This window comes from Talpa europaea, assembly GCF_964194135.1.
Source record: "Talpa europaea genome assembly, chromosome: 2".
Lineage (NCBI taxonomy): Eukaryota > Metazoa > Chordata > Mammalia > Eulipotyphla > Talpidae > Talpa > Talpa europaea.
The window spans coordinates 36101890-36122134 of NC_140068.1; the positions used below are offsets into that span (position 1 = coordinate 36101890).

Genomic DNA, 20245 nt, shown 5'->3' on the forward strand with positions numbered 1-20245 from the left:
TGAGAGGATTCACCAGAGACAGAGTGGGGAACAAAACGTGCAGATTGACTGAAATACACTGCTGAGGGGAGCAGTGGGCAAGACTGGAGACGTCTGCTGCGCCATGTGGGTTACCTCCCTGACCAGGGATCAAACTTTTGCTGCAGTGGCTGTGGATTGCTTCATAGTGCTGTGTCTTAACCCCTTGTGCCACCAGGGGAGCCCCACTCTCTCTCCCTCTTTTTTTTTAAGATTTGATTATTTTTGGGCCTCCCCGGTGGCGCAGCGGTTGAGCCCTGGGTTGCGAAGCTGCCCGCAGCCTCTGCAGTACCAGTTAGATTCCCGGCTGCTCCCTGGCCGCTGGACGAGGGTCCCACATGGTGCGCAGACCTCTCCTGCCGCCCTCTGCTCCCCGCTCTGGCTCTGGTGAATTCTCTCACCCTCCTGCGCTTCTGACTGTACCCAGTGCTTGTATAAATAAATAAATAAATAAGTCTTAGGGGGAAAAAAAGATTTATTTATTTTTATAGAAGAACTGGGGTACAGGCCAGAGGTGTGGAAGGGTGAGAGGATTCACCAGAGACACAGTGGGGAGCAGAACAGAAAGACGACCGAAATACACTGCTGAGGGGAGCAGCGGGCACAACAGCAGAGGTCTGCCACGCCATGTGGGAATCTCCCTGGCCTGCTGGGAATCAAACCCACACTGCAGAGGCTGCAGACAGCTTCCCAGCGCTGCGCTCAACCTGCTGCGCCGCCGGGGAGGCCCTCCATGCTCTCTTTTTAAAGTGATGTATTTGCAATGGTCAGTCGACAAACTTTTTAACTTTTGTCTAGAGCCATGTTCATAATGAACTGATAATTTACTCTCCTTGTATTGCTATAAAACTATTCTGTTCTTAAATCATCAGTGAGTCCATTTTGCATCATTGAACTGGAAGTTTAATATTGATCTACTATATATTTATTGAGCACAAAGTACGTGCCAGTGGGATATGATGGTAAAGAAACAGAAATAATCGTCACTGTTAATGGAGTTTGGATTCTATTGGCATAAATTGTTAGGGGAATAATCACAATAATGTAAAATTACAACTTTGATGAGTGTTATGAAAGGCAGATAGAGTTTTAAAGGCCTTTTTGAGAGAAAAGCAAGTTGAGGCTTCCTTGAGGAAGTGGCCATTGAGTTTAGGAAGAAGAATTGAGACATGAAGATGAGAAGGAATTAATTAGGCTAAGAGAAATAGAAATATCATTCAGCATACCAATAGGGAACAGGAAGTGGAAAACACTTGTAATGAGCAAGTGCATAATTCATGTGAGATGAAGTTGGATTGTGTTATGAGAGCAGAGGACAAAAGAAATGAGATGTAAAATAAGTTTGAGTAGGTTGGTAGGGTCCATATCTACATGATTTTATAGACTACAAAATAAATAGATGTGGGGGATATTATCCTAACAATGGCAAGTATTTTAAACTAGATAGTTAGTAACCTCAGATAGAATAACTCATTCTGGCTAAACAGGGAGTTTGTACGTGTGCATGTACATATGTATGTATGTATTTTTTTAATATATTTATTTTTTAAAGATTTATTTATTACTTATTTATATAAGCACTGGGTACAGTCAGAAGCGCAGGAGGGTGAGAGAATTCACCAGAGCCAGAGCTGGGAGCAGAGCAGGCAGAAGGACCGAGGTACACTGCTGAGGGGAGCGGCGGGCGGCAGGAGAGGTCTACGTGCCATGTGGGACCCTCCTCCGGTGGCCGGGGAGCAGCCGGGGATCGAGCCGGCACTGCAGAGGCTGCTGGCAGCTTCGCAACCCAGCGCTCAACTGCTGCGCCACCGGGGATGCCCTGTATGTATGTTTTTATGTGTATATGTATGTAGAGAATTTGTGTGAATGACAGGAATGAATGCAGTAAATCATTTAGGGAACTCTTATCGTGATCCATGTGAAATGAAGATAATGTAGACTAGGATAATGGAGATGGAAGAAATTGTTTAGAACAAGAAAAACCTGAAACAAAAATCAACAAGATCTAGCTGTGGGTTGCAAGGGAGGGATAAGGGAATTCAGGATGTCTCCAAGATGGCATTCTTGTGCAGCTGACTGGATAGATTGATGGATGTAAGGTATTATTAGAAATAACTATATTGCTAACCTTGGTCATGTATTATTCTGGCTCTGTCTTAAATCTTTTCCATATACAGATGTTTCACATTTATGATGGTGAGAAAACAGTGTATATTCAGTAGGAATGGGGCTTTTATCAGTATGAGATATGATGCTGTCTTGTGAGGCTGGGCAGTGGCAGCAAGCTGCAGCTCCCAGTCAGCCACTAGATGAAGCAAGCAAAAGTAGATATAGTGGTCTGTGTTGCCAGTGTTTTTTGAATACATTAAATGCATTTTTTACTTAATAATATTTTCAACTTAAATGATAAATTTATTGGAATGTAACTCATTTTATATTGAGGGAAAGCAGTATTGATTTATCTGATTCTCACAACAGTTCTGTGAGGCAGGTTTGGTGTTGTTATTCCCCTTTTACAGGGATTAGGTAAGGGACCCGGGACTGCAGAACTAGAGTAACAGAACTAGAGTAACTAGATGCACAAGAGTGACATCTTGGAGGCAGTCTGAATTCTCTCATCCCTCCATTGCAATCCACAGCTAGATTTTGTTGGTTTTTGCTTCAGGGTTCCCTTGTTCTAAGCAATTTCTTCCATCTCCATTATCCTAGTCCACACTTAGGTCTGGTGGGGAAGGAGGTGGTAGAGAGAAACATAACCAGAAAAAATTAGTGTGACTGGGTGATAGCTGAAAAGGGGGAGTGTCAGATTTAAGGGATTTTTTTTCCTCTTTTCAAATCAAAAAATAAACTTGAACATGTTTATAAGCCAATGAAAAGCATCTACTTGATGGGAAAGCTGAATAGTAGAGAAAGAGAGGGATAAGGATTCTGAATGAAGATAAAATGGAAAATAGATGCAGAAAGAATGACTCTATTGAAAAGGACAGCTTTTATAATTAGAGGGGAAGGAGAGATGAGAGCAGAATGTGAGGGATTGAGGGAATTTTTGTGTCGTGGCTTCTTCTCTGTAAAGCAGGAACTTGGGACAACCACTGAAAGTAAGTGAGAGTAAGAGCTTGGAGTGAGTGAAAAAGATTTGAAATAGTTACGGAAGAATGGAGAGCCACTTGGCCAAGGAAATAGGACTGCCAAGTAATGTCGAGCACTTATTTGAAACTAGTTATCATAAATTCATAGCACAACCAGTCAGCCCTGCTGTGTGACTTTCCCCAGCAGTGTGTACTTGTTTAGTAATCGGCACGGTAATGAGAGTGCATTCAGTGCTGTAACAAGGAGTTTGCTACATACACATGTGATATTGAAATGAAGTTGGCAATGAGGTAAAGAAAAGGAGGTAAATAGACTAGTGAAAAACAGAATCTGGCTTTTACGTAGATGCAGAGGATGAAGGAGAGGAAGGGTTGGGGTGACATCATGTTTCTGTTTGGGAAATGTATTGGTTGATACCTGTGGTGGGTAAAATAGTGTCCTCTCAAAATTCTTGTCTAACCCACTCACTCCCTCAGAGGATGACTTTATTTGGAAATACCCTAATTAATGTAAGGTAGAGATAAGATCATAGTGGACTACAGTGTACTCTATTGCAGTGAGGTACCTGATTAAGAGACACTCAGATGACACAAAGAGATGCAGAGAAAGTTACATGAAAATGAAGCAGAGATTGGGCCAATATGGCAATAAGCAAGAAATACAACCACCAAAAACCAGAGGCTTGGGGCAATGTCTTCCTTAGGGTCACCAGAAGGAACTAATCCTGCCAACACCTGATATCAGATTCCTGGAATCCTGAACTCTGTGAGAGAGAGTATGTTTCTGTTCTTTTAAGTCACCAAGTTTGTGAAAATTTATGACAGCTTTAGGAGTCTTGTACAGTTCACTGAAGGAAATCACAACAAGCAGGTTTGGTAGGAAAGGTGAGTTGAGTTTAGAAGATTATACAGAGTTCATGTCCTTATCCTTTCTTGCAAATTCCTAACTTAACTTTCCACTTGCTTCTTACCTACTCCAAGCCATCCTTTTGTTCCCCAAACAATTCTAAAATGATTCATTTTTTTGGTTTATCTCTAAAAAGGTAACTTTGACTCTGTCCCTCTTTTTATACTTATTAGTTAAATAATATCAAAATGTAGTATGGTGATTAGTGCCCAGTCTGTCTATGGTTATCTTGCTCACCCCTTCTTAGTTGCTTTTGCCTCAGTAAAACTAGTGCTGTTAAAAACATTGTAGAGCATCTAGTTTTTTTGTTTGATGGTTTTATGTTCTTCCGATAGATGCCCAAGAGGGGAATTGCTGGGTCATACAGTATTTACATTTTAGTTTTTTAAGGTACATCCAGATCACGTTCTATAATAGCTGTACCAGTTTACATCTGCCCCAACAGTACAATAGGGTTCCTTTTTTCACAAATCCTTTCCAGCATTTGTTGGGGGTCTTTTTAATGTGTGCCATTTTCACAGGCGTGAGATGATATCTCATTGTGGTTTTAATAACCTCTTTTATTGGAAACAATGATGAATATTATTTCCATGTAGCTGTTGGCTTTTTGGATGTCCTTTTTTGTCTTTTTAGATCTGCTGCCCATTGATAGTTGGGTTGTTTTTCTATTGTTGAGTTCTGTACTTTTTAAACATAATTTGGAACCAACCCCTTGTCAGTTATGTCATGTATAAATACTTTCTCCCATTTGGCAGGATGTCCTTTTAATCTGCTTATTTTCTTTAACTGTGTAAAAACTTTTTAATTTGAGGTAATCCTAATTGTTTATTTTTTGCTTTTATTTTCCTTGCCATAGGGTTTGAGTGTCCAAAGACGTCTTTATCATTAATGTCATGAAATATGCCACCAATATTTTCTTCTGTATGTTTTATTGTTGCAGATTATAGATCTAGATTTATTTATTTGTTTGTTTGTTTGTTTGTTTTGTTTGTTTGTTTGTTTATACAAGCACTGGGTACAGTCAGAAGCACGGGAGGGTGAGAGAATCCACCAGACCCAGAGCTGGGAGCAGAGCAGGCAGAAGGACCGAAGTACACTGCTGAGGGGAGCAGCGGGCGGCAGGAGAGGTCTGCGCGCCATGTGGGACCCTCCTCCGGTGGCTGGGGAGCAGCCAGGGATCGAACCGGCACCGCAGAAGCCGCGGGCAGCTTCGCAACCCAGTGCTCAACCGCTGAGCCACCGGGGAGGCCCTAGATCTAGATTTTTTTTTTTTTTAAGAATGGTGACATCCAAACTTTTTTTTTTTTTTTGATTTATTTATTTATTTATTTATACAAGCACTGGGTACAGGCCAGATGTGTGGGAGGGTGAGAGAATTTATCAGAGCCAGAGCAGGGAGCAGAGCAGGCAGAAGGACCGAAGTACACTGCTGAGGGGAGCAGCGGGTGGCAGGAGAGATCTGCGCACCATGTGGGACCCTCCTCCGGTGGCTGGGGAGCAGCCAGGGATCGAACCGGCACTGCAGAGGCTGTGGGCAGCTTCGCAACCCAGCGCTCAACCGCTGCGCCACCAGGGAGGCCCTAGATCTAGATTTTTAATCCATTTGCAATTCGTTTTTGTGCATAAAGTTAAAGTGATCCAACTTCATTTATTTTACATTTTTTACTACCTTCCAGTATTCCCAGTACCATTTAGTAAGGAGACTTCTCTGTTGTATGGTTGTGTTACTTTATCACAAGTTAAGAATTAATATGTACATGGATTTATTTCTGGACTTTATCTGTCCCACTGATCCATGGGTATATTTTTATACCTTTTGGTTTCAGGACTCCTTTATACTCTACAAGTGGTGAGATTCTTGAAGACATTTTGTCATTTTTTTTTTTTAATTTAGGCAACATTGGTTTATAATGCTGTATATGATTTAGAGGTGTAGGATCACCCCCTTTTATATTTTTATGCCCCCAATACCATATTGATTTTAGTACTGTTCCTTCATAGCATAAAGCCAGATAATTTTTTGTTTGATTTCTTAAAGGATATTTATTATTGGTATTTTCGTGGGGGTTGTATTAAATTTATATGCTGCTTTAGGTAGGATAGTAGTCTTGAATATATTGATTCGCCTCATCCATGGGCATGGGGTGTCTTTCCATCTCCTTATGTCACGAATTCCTTTAATGTCATCTTGTAGTTCTCATTGTATAGATTCTTCATTTCTTTGGTTAATTCAAGGTATTTGATTCCTTTTGAAATCATTGTGAATGGAATTACTTTCTTAATTTTGTTTTCTCTCATATCAAAGGGATATAAATTGTGAGCTAATAGTTCATTTTAGTGAAAATTAAAAACTGACTGAAAATAGCTTTATACATTATATAAGAATATTTAGTGTGGATTTAGTATACTTGTGACCTTTGTAGGGTAGTTTGATTCTCTTCATCCCACCTCTAGTTTTATCATAGAACAACTGAGTTCTTAACATTAAAATGGAAATGGGAAATATTTTATATTGTTTGCAACTTCCTTTTGAGGTTTACAGCAAAGTGCTTTCAAAAATAATCATAGATTTATCTACTTGTCTCCATTTCAAATCCCCCAACCTTAGTTAATTCATTTCTCTCATACCAAGCTTCCTTTATGAAAGCATAAGTTCATTCATGTTGTTCTGCTTTAAATTGTTTAATTGCACTTTGATAAATTTCAAACTCCTTATTATGAATGACAACCTCTGTTTAATCTGAACTCTGGTTGTCTTTCCGGTAACATATAGTGCTACTCTTTCCTATTATTCTATATGATCCAACCACATGGGAGTCCCTTCAGAAATTCTAATGCAAAGTTCTCAAACCTTTTGGTCTCAGGACTCCTTTATACTCTACAAGTGGTGAGATTCTTGAAGACATTTTGTCATTTTTTTTTTTAATTTAGGCAACATTGGTTTATAATGCTGTATATGATTTAGAGGTGTAGGATCACCCCCTTCAGGTGTGTTACCACATCACATCCAGCACCAAGGTACTCATAGTCCTCACCATAGTCCATTCTATCCCCTTCCTACTCTACTCTCCCCATCCCCTTTGGTAGCCTCAATTCTACAGTTAGATTTCTAGGGTTTGTTATTGGTTTCATTTTATCTGATCCTTGGTTTTGTTTCTGTATTCCACATACATGTGACACCATCTGGTATTTATCTTTAACATTACTTAATTTTGCTTAATATAATCTCTAGCTCCGTTCATGTAATTACAAATGACAAGATTTTTTTTAATAGTTTAATATTTATATATTCCATTGTATAGATAAACCTCATCTTCCTAATTCACTTGTTTCCTTAACTTAGCTATTGTAAATAGTGTTGCACTGTACGTAGGAGTGCGTGCATCCCTTTGGATTAGTGTTTTGTATTCTTTGGGTAGATATCCAGGAGTGGAATTGCTGGATTGTATGATAGATCTATTTTTTATATTTTGAGAAATATCCATACTGTTTTCCATAGGGGTTGGACCAGTCTACATTCCCACCAGCAGGGTGTAGGAAGATTCCTTTTTCTCCATATCCTCACCTACATGTGTTGCTTCTAGTCTTTTTGATATGGCCCGTTCTCACTTTTTTTTCCCCTGTGGATTGTATCTACTTGTGTATTCTACTGTGCATCAGAAATTAAAGTTGAGAAAACTTAATATACTTTTATATCAATTGTAAATAGTAACAATAAGCCCATTACATATTAATATAAATATCATTTTAAATAAAATATAACTCCAAACAATTTCATTAGAAAAGTAGCATTGCTTTACATTTCTTCGAAGTTTAACGTTTAAAGGAAGACAACTGGATTCTCACATCTGCTTCTGCATTCAGCCAGTTGTGATATATTGCTTTGGTTGTATTATAAGAAATAAATTTAACCTGACAGGTTTATAGTTGGATAAGGGAAAAATATTTTAGTTGCTTTTCAGATAATTGTGGACTTTCTTCTTTTATAGTAAAAGTTTCTTAAAGGTTAGTTACAATGTGGAGTCTGAAAATCAGTGAACTTTTCTTTGGAAACATTGGTCTGTGTCATCTTTGGATGTGAGTCATGATTTTAATATCATCCATTGGTAATTTTGAAAATACTGGTTTGCTGAATTATGTAAATCTTCCAAATCTTGGCACATCTCAAAATACATTAAGTAAGCATATTTATTAATATTGCCAGTCTTATCAGAAAATCTTTGAAGTGTTGGGAAGCTGCCTAGCACATGGTAATGGATTTGAGTGCTCCAAAATTTTAGTTTTCACTTGATAGCACAAATTTTTATCATTGGTAACAAAAGCTATCAGGTTTTTTTCCCCTTGAAATAACAAATTCTATTTATTCTAAATATGTCTACCAAATATATTAATCCAAATAGCCATAATTTGTTCTTTCAGATAATAATGTTCTACAAAATTTCTGCATTGCAACTTATACAATTCAAGCAATTGTGTAAGTGCTTTTCCTTGAGGCAGCATAGCTTGATATGCAGCAGAAATACTTCGCACATACTTCCTATTTCATCACACAGTATTAAAAACACATGTACTCAAGAGTTGAGCTTTTAAAACTCAGGCTTTAAGTGAATTTTAACTGCTTCATCAGGATGTTCTGAAATGAACTTTTTTAAACTGCAAGTGCAGTTGGTGAAGTAAAGAAGTTGGTGTCACTGCATCAACTTGTAGCAGTTTGCTCATCATTACTTTCGCACTTTCAGTACTAATGTGAACATAGTGAGAAAGGCAAATAATGTTTAATTACTATGAAAATGCTTTTGACCTTGTGGATCCCCTAAAAGACCCCACAGACCTTTGAGAATGGCTGCTCTGATAATAACTGAAACATTTCCCAAAAGGATAGCCATACATTTCCATTACACTACTTCTCTTCTTTGAGTTTCTTTCTTAATATGTAGTTTACTGTTTTGTAAAGTAACCTTTCTGTAATTCAGTTTCCTTTTTCTACAAAATGTTTGTCTTCAGAGGATTATTGTAAGGATTAAGATAATTAAAATACAAATATGTTAAAAACAGTGACTGGCACAGAGTGAATGCTATTATTATATGTCCTTTTTTTTTTTTTTTGTAAGCTGCCTCCTGTAGCAGGTCATTTTTAAGTTTTGCATAGCAGGATCCACATTTGTTTTTTCTACCTGTGCTTGCCATATAGTTGTGTTTAATAAATACTTAATAAGTAGTACTGATATGGGGGACAAAAAATAAAAATGTTTACTTGTCTTAACCTGCAGAACAGCTTGAGGAGAAATAATGAAGTTTGGTTGTAAAGCTTGACAGAGGAAATTGGGGTGAGTAGATGGAGTTTTCTCATAGAACCATAGTAAACCAAGCGCAGAGTTTCAGGAGCTGGATTGTAATAAAAAGGAATATTTCCTATCTTAAGGGAGAGTAGAGGTTTTCATATTTGACCTACAGATAATTTCCTGCATGGTCACAGTGTTTGTTTTAGAAAAGAACTCATAAACTTTCTGTAATCTTAGATTGTTGGAGCAATGCTAACCACCTCAGGCACAGGGAGAAAAGAAAAAATAAAGTAAGATTTTTTATAAAAGCAGTGGTTGAATTAAGCGATCTCAAACTTTGTTCAGCTATTTTGAAGGGGTAGAAGAAAAGAAAGAATGGATCAAACAGTTTTCTTTAGATATATTATACCTTTAACTTGTGCCCCCGTTACTTTGTATAAGAATTTCTGTAATGGGGCACCTCTGGTGATGCAAGGGGTTAAGCACTGCACTATGAAGCAATCCCCAGCCTGAATTTGATCCCCGGCCTGCCAGGGAGCAACCCGCATGGCACAGCAGACCTCTCCTGACTTGCCTGCTCCTCCCCTCGGCAGTGTACTTTGGTCAATCTGTCTGTTCTGTTCCCTACTCTGTCTCTGGTGAATCCTCTCACCCTCTGCATCTCTGGCCTGTACCCCAGCTCTTGTATGCATCAATAAAGAAATCCTTAGTGAAAAAAAAAGAATTTCTGTAATGCATTCTTTCACAAAGTTTAGTTCCAGGAAAAAGGAGATCTCACTAGATCAAATAGCATAGCTTCTTCTAAATGAGACATGTGAGAATTATATAATCTGTACGTGTTTTCTTACTAATAGAAAACTCAGTATTAAATTTAATGCTTAAACTATAATAAGATGGTATGTTTTTATATTGATATCCTGCCATCTCTATATGATTTGTATTTTTCACATTTGTTTTATTGGCTTTAAGAGTTTTAATGCCTTTTTGGGAAGTAGGTGGGTATAGACAATAAATTTGAGATATTGGCATTAAATGACTTATTATTGCTAGATTTAAATTCCAATCTGTATTTCTTTATCACATTTCAAACAAACTATAGATATTTCAAAACATAATTATTTCTCTTTTATTGAAATGATTACTTTTTTGCATACAGACTTTAAAAACAAAGTGTGGAAGCATTTAGGTGGTAGATGTGAGGAAGTGTTTTATGTTAATTATACTTCTGTGCTTTGATTCATTATGGTAAACCTGCTATTTGGAGTCAAGTATTTTTACAGTTCATAAAAAATGTGGGGAATGTGGGCTTTTGTGTGCATGCACGTCTGTGCCTGCATGTGTCTGTGTATGTTCACGTCTGTGCATAAATATGAGTTCTGTTGCATATGCATGTGTTTGAGTATGGGAATTAAAAAGGAATTATCTTGATGGAAAAGTTTGGATATTTTAAAAGTGCATGAGATGAGAAATAGGGTAGTAATAACCACATTAAATACAAATAAAGAGTGATGGGGCCTCCCTGGTGGTGCAAGGAGTTAAGCACAGCACTGTAAAGCTATCCTCAGCCTCTGCAGCACGAGTTCAATTCCTGGCCTGCCAGGGAGCAACCCACATGGTACAGCAGACCTCTCCTGCCTTACCTGCTACTCCCCTCAGCACTGTATTTCAGTCAGTCTGCCTATTCTGTTCCCCACTCTGTCTCTGGTGAATCCTCTTTCACACACACACACCCCTGTCTGGCCCCCCTTATGTTATGACCATGGTAAAAGAGGCTCAGGCTTTTTTTATGGTCATGCTAATTTTAGGTCTAATACTTACTAAATGTGTGATCATGAGCAAGTTGCTTAACTATTAAAAAAAAAGTTGGGAATGTGATAAGAATTAGAGATAAGGGGGCCTCCCTGGTGGTGCGGTTAAAGTCTCAGTGCTGTCAAGCTATCTATCACCAGCCACTGAGGCACGAGTTCAGTCCTGGCCAGGGAGCTGGCCCACATATGGCACAGCAGACCTCTCCTGTCTCGCCTGCTGCTCCCCTCAGCAGTATAATTCAGTAGATCTACCTGTTTTGCTCTCCACTCTTGTCTCTGGTGACTTTTCTCACCGCCTACACCTCTGGCCTATACCCCAGTTCTTGGATGCATACAAATAATAATAAAAAAAAAAATTAGAGATAATGTATAGAATGTGTATGCCTGACATATGGTAGGTAGATGCTGGTTTTGTGGTAGCTGTGAATGTTATTTGTAAGTTAAATACACGTTGTTGCTATAGAAACACATTTTTCTTTATAGCTACCTGCATGATAACACTTCCACTACATTACCCTAGCAGTAAGAATTGGGTTCAAAGTACTGCTTTGCCATTAACCAGTTGTGTAGTCCTCGAAATAAAAGCAGCCTTGATGGATTTTGGTTTCCTATATATCTGTCTTTCTGTATTGTTAAAGATTTATTTATTTATGCATACAAGAACTGGGGTATAGGCCAGAGGTGTGGGGAGTAAGAAGATTCACCAGAGACAGAGTTGGGAGCAGAACAGGCAGGCTGACTGAAATACACTGCTGAGGGGAGCAGCGGGCAAGTCAGGAGAGGTCTGCTGCACCATGTGGGTAGTTCCCTGGCCGGGGATCGAACTCATGCTGCAGTGGCTGTGGATAGCTTTGTAGGTTGCGTCTTAACCCCTTGTGCCACCAGGGAGGCCCTCCTATCTATATATTAATATTATAATTTTTTAAAAAGATTTATCTATCTATGCACACAAGATCTGGGGCGCAGGCCAGAGGTGAGGGGGGGAGAAGATTCACTGGAGACAGAGTGGGGAGCAGTATGGGTGGATCCACTGAAACACATTGCTGAAGGGGGCAACGGGTGAGACTGGAGAGGTGCACTGTGCCATGTGGGTCATCTCCCTAGCCACCCGAGCAATTGAACTTGTGCTGCACTGCCTGGGGACAGCTTTACAGCACTGTCTTTAACCCCTGCATCACCAGGGAGGCCCTTGTAATCTTAATTTTATGTTCGCTAAGCTCCTTTGAATTTGAAAATTCTGTGATATTAGGAAGGTTACCATTAAATAAAATGTGGAAGTTTCTTTCTAATCTTGACATAGTTTATCAGTGATTACCTTTTCCTAAAAGCTGAAATGCTTATATCACAGAGAAGAGTCACTTAATTATTGTTAAATTTAGAGTAAATTTAAAACACTTGTTCTAAAAAAAAAAAAGATAAAGGTTGAATAACATTTGAGCATTTATTTCACTAAATGAAGAGTCCATGTTTACGTACTGTCCTGTTTCCCTTGTCCTTTTAGAGTACATTAATTCTGATGTGACTGTTGGTCTGCCACATTAAGAATTATCACTTATACTTCTTTAACTTCTTAATTTCAGAAGTTTTACTCATTTTTTAATAGATCATGTGATTTTTTTTTTTTTAATTTGGAAGCTAAATCATAGAGGGGGACAACCAGATGCTATATGCATGTTGATGAAACATAGTATAATTGTGTTGTGTTTTACCAAAAAGGTTTTAAATGAATTTAATTAAACCTTTAGATCTAACTTCAGTTTATAGGAAATGTAAGGAATAGAGGAATATATTAGACAATACCACAAAACAGTAATATAAATACAGAATGAAAGTCAATGTGATGAAAGAAAGAATTAGGGATTGTTATAAACTTAATGACTTGTTTTAAACTGTTTCTGAGTATGCTGACTTTAGCATAAGCTACATATCACTCAAGAAGTGTGCGTTCTATTCAAATATTTTTCTTTTGTGATTTTTTTTTTAAGATTTTTTTATTTATTTATACAAGCACTGGGTATAGTCAGAAACACAGGAGGGTGAGAGAATTCACCAGAGCCAGAGCGGGGAGCAGAGCAGGCAGAAGGACCGAAGTACACTGCTGAGGGGAGCAGCGGGTGGCAGGAGAGGTCTGTGCACCATGTGGGACCCTCCTCCTGTGGCCGGGGAGCAGCCGGGGATCGAACTGGCACTGCAGAGGCTGCGGGCAGCTTCGCAACCCAACGCTCAACCACTGCGCCACCGGAGAGGCCCTCTTTTGTGATTATTACTGTTTCAAAGACCAAGACGAACCAAAGACTTAAGAAGGACTTTCTAGACCAGGTTTACTTTAGCAGTGAAATTTTCAAAGTACTCTGATTATTGTTCATTAATATTTGATTTTAAATGTTTATTTTTGGTGGGCAACTTGTTAAATGGGCAAAAAACCTATAAAGCATTTTTATGATACATTTACAGTTTTTTCTAAGTTTTTTCAGTTAAGAGTATTTGTGACAGATGTATAAATACTGTTACATACTCTTCCGGTTACATGCAAACAGGAATCACAGAAGAAAAGCAGTGATAGCCTCTTTAGCAAAACTAGCCCCAGAATGTGTTGTCCTTACAAGTCCCAGAATGTGGTAGGTTAGGATAGCAGAACCCACACAGATCTCATGTGGAGGAGCTCCTATATGGCAGGAGAGCCCAGAAACACTGAAATCACCAAAAGAAGATGACATTTGGATGGAAATCATCACAGACTACTTTGCTCACTAACTTGAGCAAACAAACCTGATAAAATTGGCAAACTTGCCTCCAGGTTGACTCTTCAGGAAGATTAGAAAGCACTTTCTGAATCTCTGGAATTTCTAACAAAAACTGCTTTGGGATAGAGTGTAAATGTAAAGAAATGCTGCCAGAAGTAGAATCCAAGTTGAGCAGAGCAGAAATTTAAGTTTGAAGGGAAGAGAATGTTATAATCAGGGTAGGGAAGGATGCTTTCAAAACAGTGGTTATGGCTACATAAGAAGCCATGGTTTTAAATAGTTCACTTTAAGGCTAGAAGAGGGTGTCTGCCAGCTGTGAAGCTAGGAGTATTACCTGTGCATTATTAACCCCCTATATTGGAGGTCTTCTTTTATATGTACGTGAAAATGCATTTTATTTAAACATGAATTGAGAATAATGAGTCCCAATAAGAGGGGCTATAATCAAAAATAATGAAAACTAATAGAATAATATAACACTATACAATCAAGCTGTATCAGAAATATATGGCCACAAAGTAGATGAAACTGAAAACTGCTATAAAATCAACTAAAGGAAATTAATATTCAACTATCAATAAAGCAGTAAAATTCAGATGTAGGAAAACTTGGAAGTATAATCATTTAAAAAACCAAAACAAATACTTGTAGAGACTTAGGGGAAAAGTCAAGAATGAAAAATAAGTTAGAAGGAAATATACAATTTAGTAAGAATAGCAAGGAAAAAAAATTACAAGAAAAAAGATTTGGGAAAAAATTACAAATATGGAAGAAAGAAGTGTAATTAATGTTAGTATAATTGGATTCCCTGAGGAAACTTGAAAGCAGATGTTTAAAATTATTATCAATAGGGCCTCCCCGGTGGCGCAGCGGTTGAGCACTGAGCTGCCCGCAGCTTCTGCAGCTCTGGTTTGATCCCTGGCCGCCGGGCGAGGGTCCCACATGGCGCACAGACCTCTTCTGCCGCCCACTGCTCCCCTCAGCAGTGTACTTCGTCACTCTGCCTGTTCTACTCTCCGCTCTGGTGAATTCTCTCACCCTCCCACACCTCTCACTGTACCCAGTGCCTGTATAAATAAATAAATAAATCTTTAAAAAAAAAGTTTTTAAAAATAAAAATATAAATAAAATTATTATCAATAAATCCTTATTTGCTGTAAAATGGTTTAGTGACTATGAAAGTTTTACAGTTTCTTATAAAGTTAAACAGAAGTATTATATGATCCAGGATTTCTACACATATCCCCAGACGAACTGAAAACACACGCGAATATACATACACACATGTTCATAGCCGCACTGTGCATTATCACCAAAAGGTGAAACAGCCGAAATCTCTACCAGTGGATGATCAACACATTGTGGCATATACTCACAAGTGGGGGTATATACATGGTATAATGTTGTTCAGCCATAAAAAGGAATAAAGTGTTGGTATAAGCTATAACATGGATGAACCTTGAAAATACTATGCTAAATGAAAGAAGCCAGACACGCAAGATCACAGATTTTATGCTTCCACTTGCTGAAATATTTAAAATAGGTAAGTCCATAGAAACGTACAGATTGGTGGTCCCAGAAGCTAGGCATAGGGAGAATGAGTTGTGACTACTTTCATAGGTATGAAAATATTTTGGAACTAGATGCAGGTGAACTAGAATTGTTCGCTTTAAAATGATTAATATTAATATTTGGTGGGATTTATAATATTCAAACCACCACCTGCATCTAGTTCCAAAATATTTTCATTATCTCATATCTTGGGAATTTTACCTTAATGACAAAAATTACTAATCAGTTCACTCACTCAAAAAATCTTACCAACAAAAATTTCTGAAATAAAACAAGATGGAATCTGTATATTGAAAGAGTATACATGGACCTAGAATGATTAACACCAAGATATATTTTAGTAAAATACTGGGATTTAAAAATAAAGCAAAGACCAACTCATTTATAAGAGAAGAAAAGGTTGGGACTGGACATCTCAATAGCAGTCAGAATTTTGTACCAGAAAGCAGTGGAGCAACATATATAAAATACTCAAAGAAAGAAAATAGGAGCTAACGATTTTGTATTCAGCCAAACTGACTTCAGGTATAAGACTACAAATAAATAGTCAAGAACATGCCAGAAATCAAGAAATATTGTTATGAGACCTTTCTGAGAACTCTAATAGACTAGCAAATGGGTAAATTGCTTTGTATATCAGATTAATAGTCTACAGAAAATAGTCAAAACCTTAGAAATTACCCCTGTTTCATAAGTGAGAAAACTTGAGACAGTGATTTATCTGGAACCACAGCTATTAAAATTCATTTCAACTTGAATAGAATTATTGAGTATCTTTTATCTACTAGGCACTAATTAATGCTGTTGGAATCTAGAAATACATTCCAGTCCTCTGGCATCTCTGCGCCGTGGGCCTGGACCAATTATAAATATAACTTTAATTTGCCACATTTTTCTTTAGTTGGTTGGAATGCATATTTATCATTTTAATTGATATGAAAGTCTCTCAAAATATAATTTCAAAGTATTTCCCACACTTTTTTGTTTCTATGCTGGCATAGCTCTGGGCTCTTAGATGCTTAGTAAAATTACATTGAATTGAATAGAAAGCCAAGACCTTGCCTTGAACTTTAATCTGCTGGCTAGTTAGTAACACCAAACACATATGGGGGACACATCCTGTGCACAATTATAAAGCAATGGATCTGTTCTGAAAAATGAGAAACTTCAAATTGAATGAATAAATGGTTTTGATGAGTTGTTTTATGGTGTAACAATTAACTGTAGTTTACAATTAACTCTGATCTTTAGGCCCACTGTAGCCTCAGTAGCACATGCGTTAGCACCTAAAATAACTTTATTAGATAGTGGTTATACTGATATGGTTTAGTATTCCCTGGGATGAAGACAGAGCACTACTTATTGGTTTCTCTTCTAATATACTACTAATGTTAGTGGACCACTATAACATATTTTTACAGTTTGGTGTAAAATCCCCTCTGTGTGTTTTCATAAACATATAAAGATAAAACAGTGAAGAAAGAATTCAGTGGAGTAGCATTCTGTGTTACTAGAAGTTAAATGTTTATAGTGGAGTTTTCTTGTTACTGAAATATTTTCCTTTTATTACTGATTTTATGTCAGTTTGGATGGATGTCCTCTATCTCAGTCAGGTAATGCTCTTCTAGTGTTTATTCATTTCAGAGATAGCCTCTCTAATCTTTTTTGAATGATAAATACTAAATAAAGAATATTAAGCATACTTAATGTATTTTGTTGTTGTTTTATAAGGCACAGTTGGTGGATCTGAAATCTGAACTGACAGAGACCCAAGCAGAGAAAGTTGTACTGGAGAAAGAAGTGCACGATCAGCTTTTACAGTTGCATTCTATTCAGCTTCAGCTTCATGCGAAAACTGGCCAGAGTGTTGACTCTGGTACCATTAAGGCAAAATTGGTAAGTAGTTTGGAGAGTACCATATACTAACATTTATTTTAGAGCATACAGAGGACACTCTTTAATGATGCCATTTAATTTATTTTTTAAAGATTTATTTATGCATACAAGAACTGGGGTACAGGCCAGAGGTGCCGGAGGGTGAGAGAATTCACCAGAGACAGTGGGGAGCAGAACAGACACATCTATTGAAATACACTGCTGAGGGGAGAGTAGGGGGTGAGACAGGAGAGGTCTGCTGTACCATGTGGGTGGCTCCCTCGCTGGGGATTGAACTCATGCTGCAGAGTCTGCGGATAGCTTCCCAGTGCTGTACTTTAACCCCTTGCGCCACCAAGGAGGCCCCTAATGAGGCCTTTTAATTTTAAAAGGTAATACGTGCACTGTGGGAAATTTAGAAAATACAGGAAATGTACAAATGATCCTCGTGATCATCTGTGATCTCATTAACAAGAGGTGAGAACATTAATCACCAGATGATACTTCAGAATTTTTTCTATGTAAAAATATCTGTATAAATATATTTAAGAGATGTTTATGATTAGAACATAATAAACAACCTTTTGGTATACTGTATCAGGTAGAATTTGTTCAGCTACATACAACAGAAATTCCAAGTAACACTGGGGTTATTGTTGACTAGTATAAACTGTTTTATCTCACCTCCGGAAGACACACTATCCGGAAGTGATATGACAGTTCCATAAGATAATAGGTCCAGGTTCTACCATCCTCATGGTTGCTTTCCTCTTATTTCTTCTTGTCTATATTCCAGGCACTAGGAAAGGGTAAAAATTTGTTTCCCAGATACATTAGTTTACTTTAAAGAATTTTAACTGAAATCCTCAAGAATTTTTGCTGGTGAATTTGGAGATCTCTCTTGCAGTCCTAGCATCCGTCAGTCTTGGTTACATAGCCACCACTTAAGTAAAGTTGGAGTTTTGTTAATAAGGAAAAAGGGGAAAATGCAATTGGGTGCCAACCAGTGGCACATTTTTTTCTTTGCCTCTTAATATGTTATAACCATTTTCCCAATACTGAACATTTTGTAATGTTTATATAATATTTCATTGTATAAGTTTCACATAATTATTTCCCCTTAATTAATATAGGTTGTTTACATAGAAAAAAATTATATTTTATTTCAGTTTAACCTCATGTAGAGTATGTACTATATGCCAGACACTTTGTTAAATATAGGGAGCACCTCAATAAGTAAGACAGATACTGTGAGGGAGACAGGAGATGAAGTGGTGTTGATAATGAGAGTAGTGACATTTTAAAGTTTTATTTATTTTCAGTTAATTCCATTTGATTGATTAATTTGTTTATAATAATGGTATGTTAAAATTTAATTAAATGAATATTTACAGTTCCATCAAGTCTAAAATTCAGTGTATCTCAGTAGTATTGTTCTGTAACAGAAATGAGTCAGATTCATAACTGCTGCTTTAATATTTGATATTAACATTGAGATACATTATACATTTTTACTAGAAAAGAATTTACCTAAAGTTTTAGCATTGTGTTTCAAACAGAATAATATAGTGGAAAGACATTAAACCTGCCTTTGACTAGACTTTGACTAATTTCGATCAAACAAAAGTTTTTAATCTAGTACTATATAGTTAATATTTCTTACAGATTTTCAAATATATTTCCAATGAACGTTACCCAATTGGTATTAAACATGGGAATTCTCCTTGTAATGATTGTATCACTAGATAAATTCATCTTTTTTTTTCCTAATGATAAAACTTTGTTCTTATACCTTAAGTCTGTCCCCTCTGTGGAAGAATTGGTAAGTGTGCTGTTTCTGTTTTGATTTAGTTTGTCATACACAAGTGTTCTTGTTTATTTGCATTTCACATGTTGTCATTTTGTGTTTGAAAGTGATAATGATGGCTTTTTTAAATATGTCAACACCTGAAAAGCTGAGTGGGAAGTCCATTGCCTTTTTTTTACTACATGTTAAAGATTTTCCTTTGGTTTATGATTTATAGCCATTATTTGCAAAGCCCATCAATTTTTGACAACTTCTGAATGTTACAACTTCCTCAAACCTCTACTTCAAAAGGGCAATTGGTTTTTCCACTTGAGTGTTTTGAAGAAATATTAAACAAGCCTAATTTTTTTTCTATTTTTTTGTTTGAATTTATTTCTAGAGAAAGAATATGCATGTTGGTTTCTTAGTCATCCAGTGCTGTGTTGTAACTTTTCAACAGTTTTGAGAATAATTGTGTGGCCCTTGAAACTACTAAAATTTGAAATCCTTTACCAGAACTTAATTTTAGAAAATAACAGTACTATGTAAATTCTTAATATTTTCCCGACTGCCCCAACCTAATCAGGTTGCAGTTTGTCACATGGTTTTACTTCTTGAAAAAATATAGACTATTTAAATATCCAAGTACCAAATAAACTTCTTAGTTGTTACCTAATAAAAAAACAATTAACTAAAAGAAGCAAAAGAAAACTTTCCTTAAAAGTGATTAACTTCACTATTCTTAGCCCTATTCTTGCTTGCATCTTTGAATTTCATGCCTGGGAGTTTGTCATGCCTGGGGTTTAAACAATTAAAGTGATGGCATAATATGTTTTTCAGATTTCATAAATATTGTACAAATTGCTCATTAAAATAATTGTAGTAGATAATTTTCAAGATAAAGTTTGTTTGGCTTATAAACTAAAGAATTCTTATTCTTTTAGGAACTTTGAAATAAACAACATTAACTTCAATTAATGTCATAATAAAACATTTTATGTTATCCAAACTGGTTTCTTTTGAAATAAACACCTGCCTTTTTAGGAAATAGGTTCTGAAATTTTAATAAGTCCTAAGTTGTTATCAAAGGAGGTTTCTGGGTTATTATTTCCTCATATTTTTTAAAAACCATACCTAGAAACTATGTTTTAGTGGTTATTTTCT

At 37.0% G+C, this 20245-nt stretch overlaps 1 protein-coding gene across 2 annotated transcripts in view; it reads left to right on the top strand.

Moving 5' to 3' along the window:
• Positions 1 to 20245, top strand: part of GOPC (golgi associated PDZ and coiled-coil motif containing) — a gene marked incomplete at both ends in the record, with an annotated part of 38461 nt that overhangs the window by 3071 nt on the left and 15145 nt on the right. The window contains 2 exons of one of the 2 annotated variants that reach the window (XM_084227892.1): positions 17152 to 17316; positions 19094 to 19117. In XM_084227892.1, the coding sequence (XP_084084018.1) occupies positions 17152 to 17316; positions 19094 to 19117 (189 nt within the window). The remainder of the gene's footprint in view (positions 1 to 17151; positions 17317 to 19093; positions 19118 to 20245) is intronic. The other variant, XM_084227893.1, reaches the window with a different exon arrangement.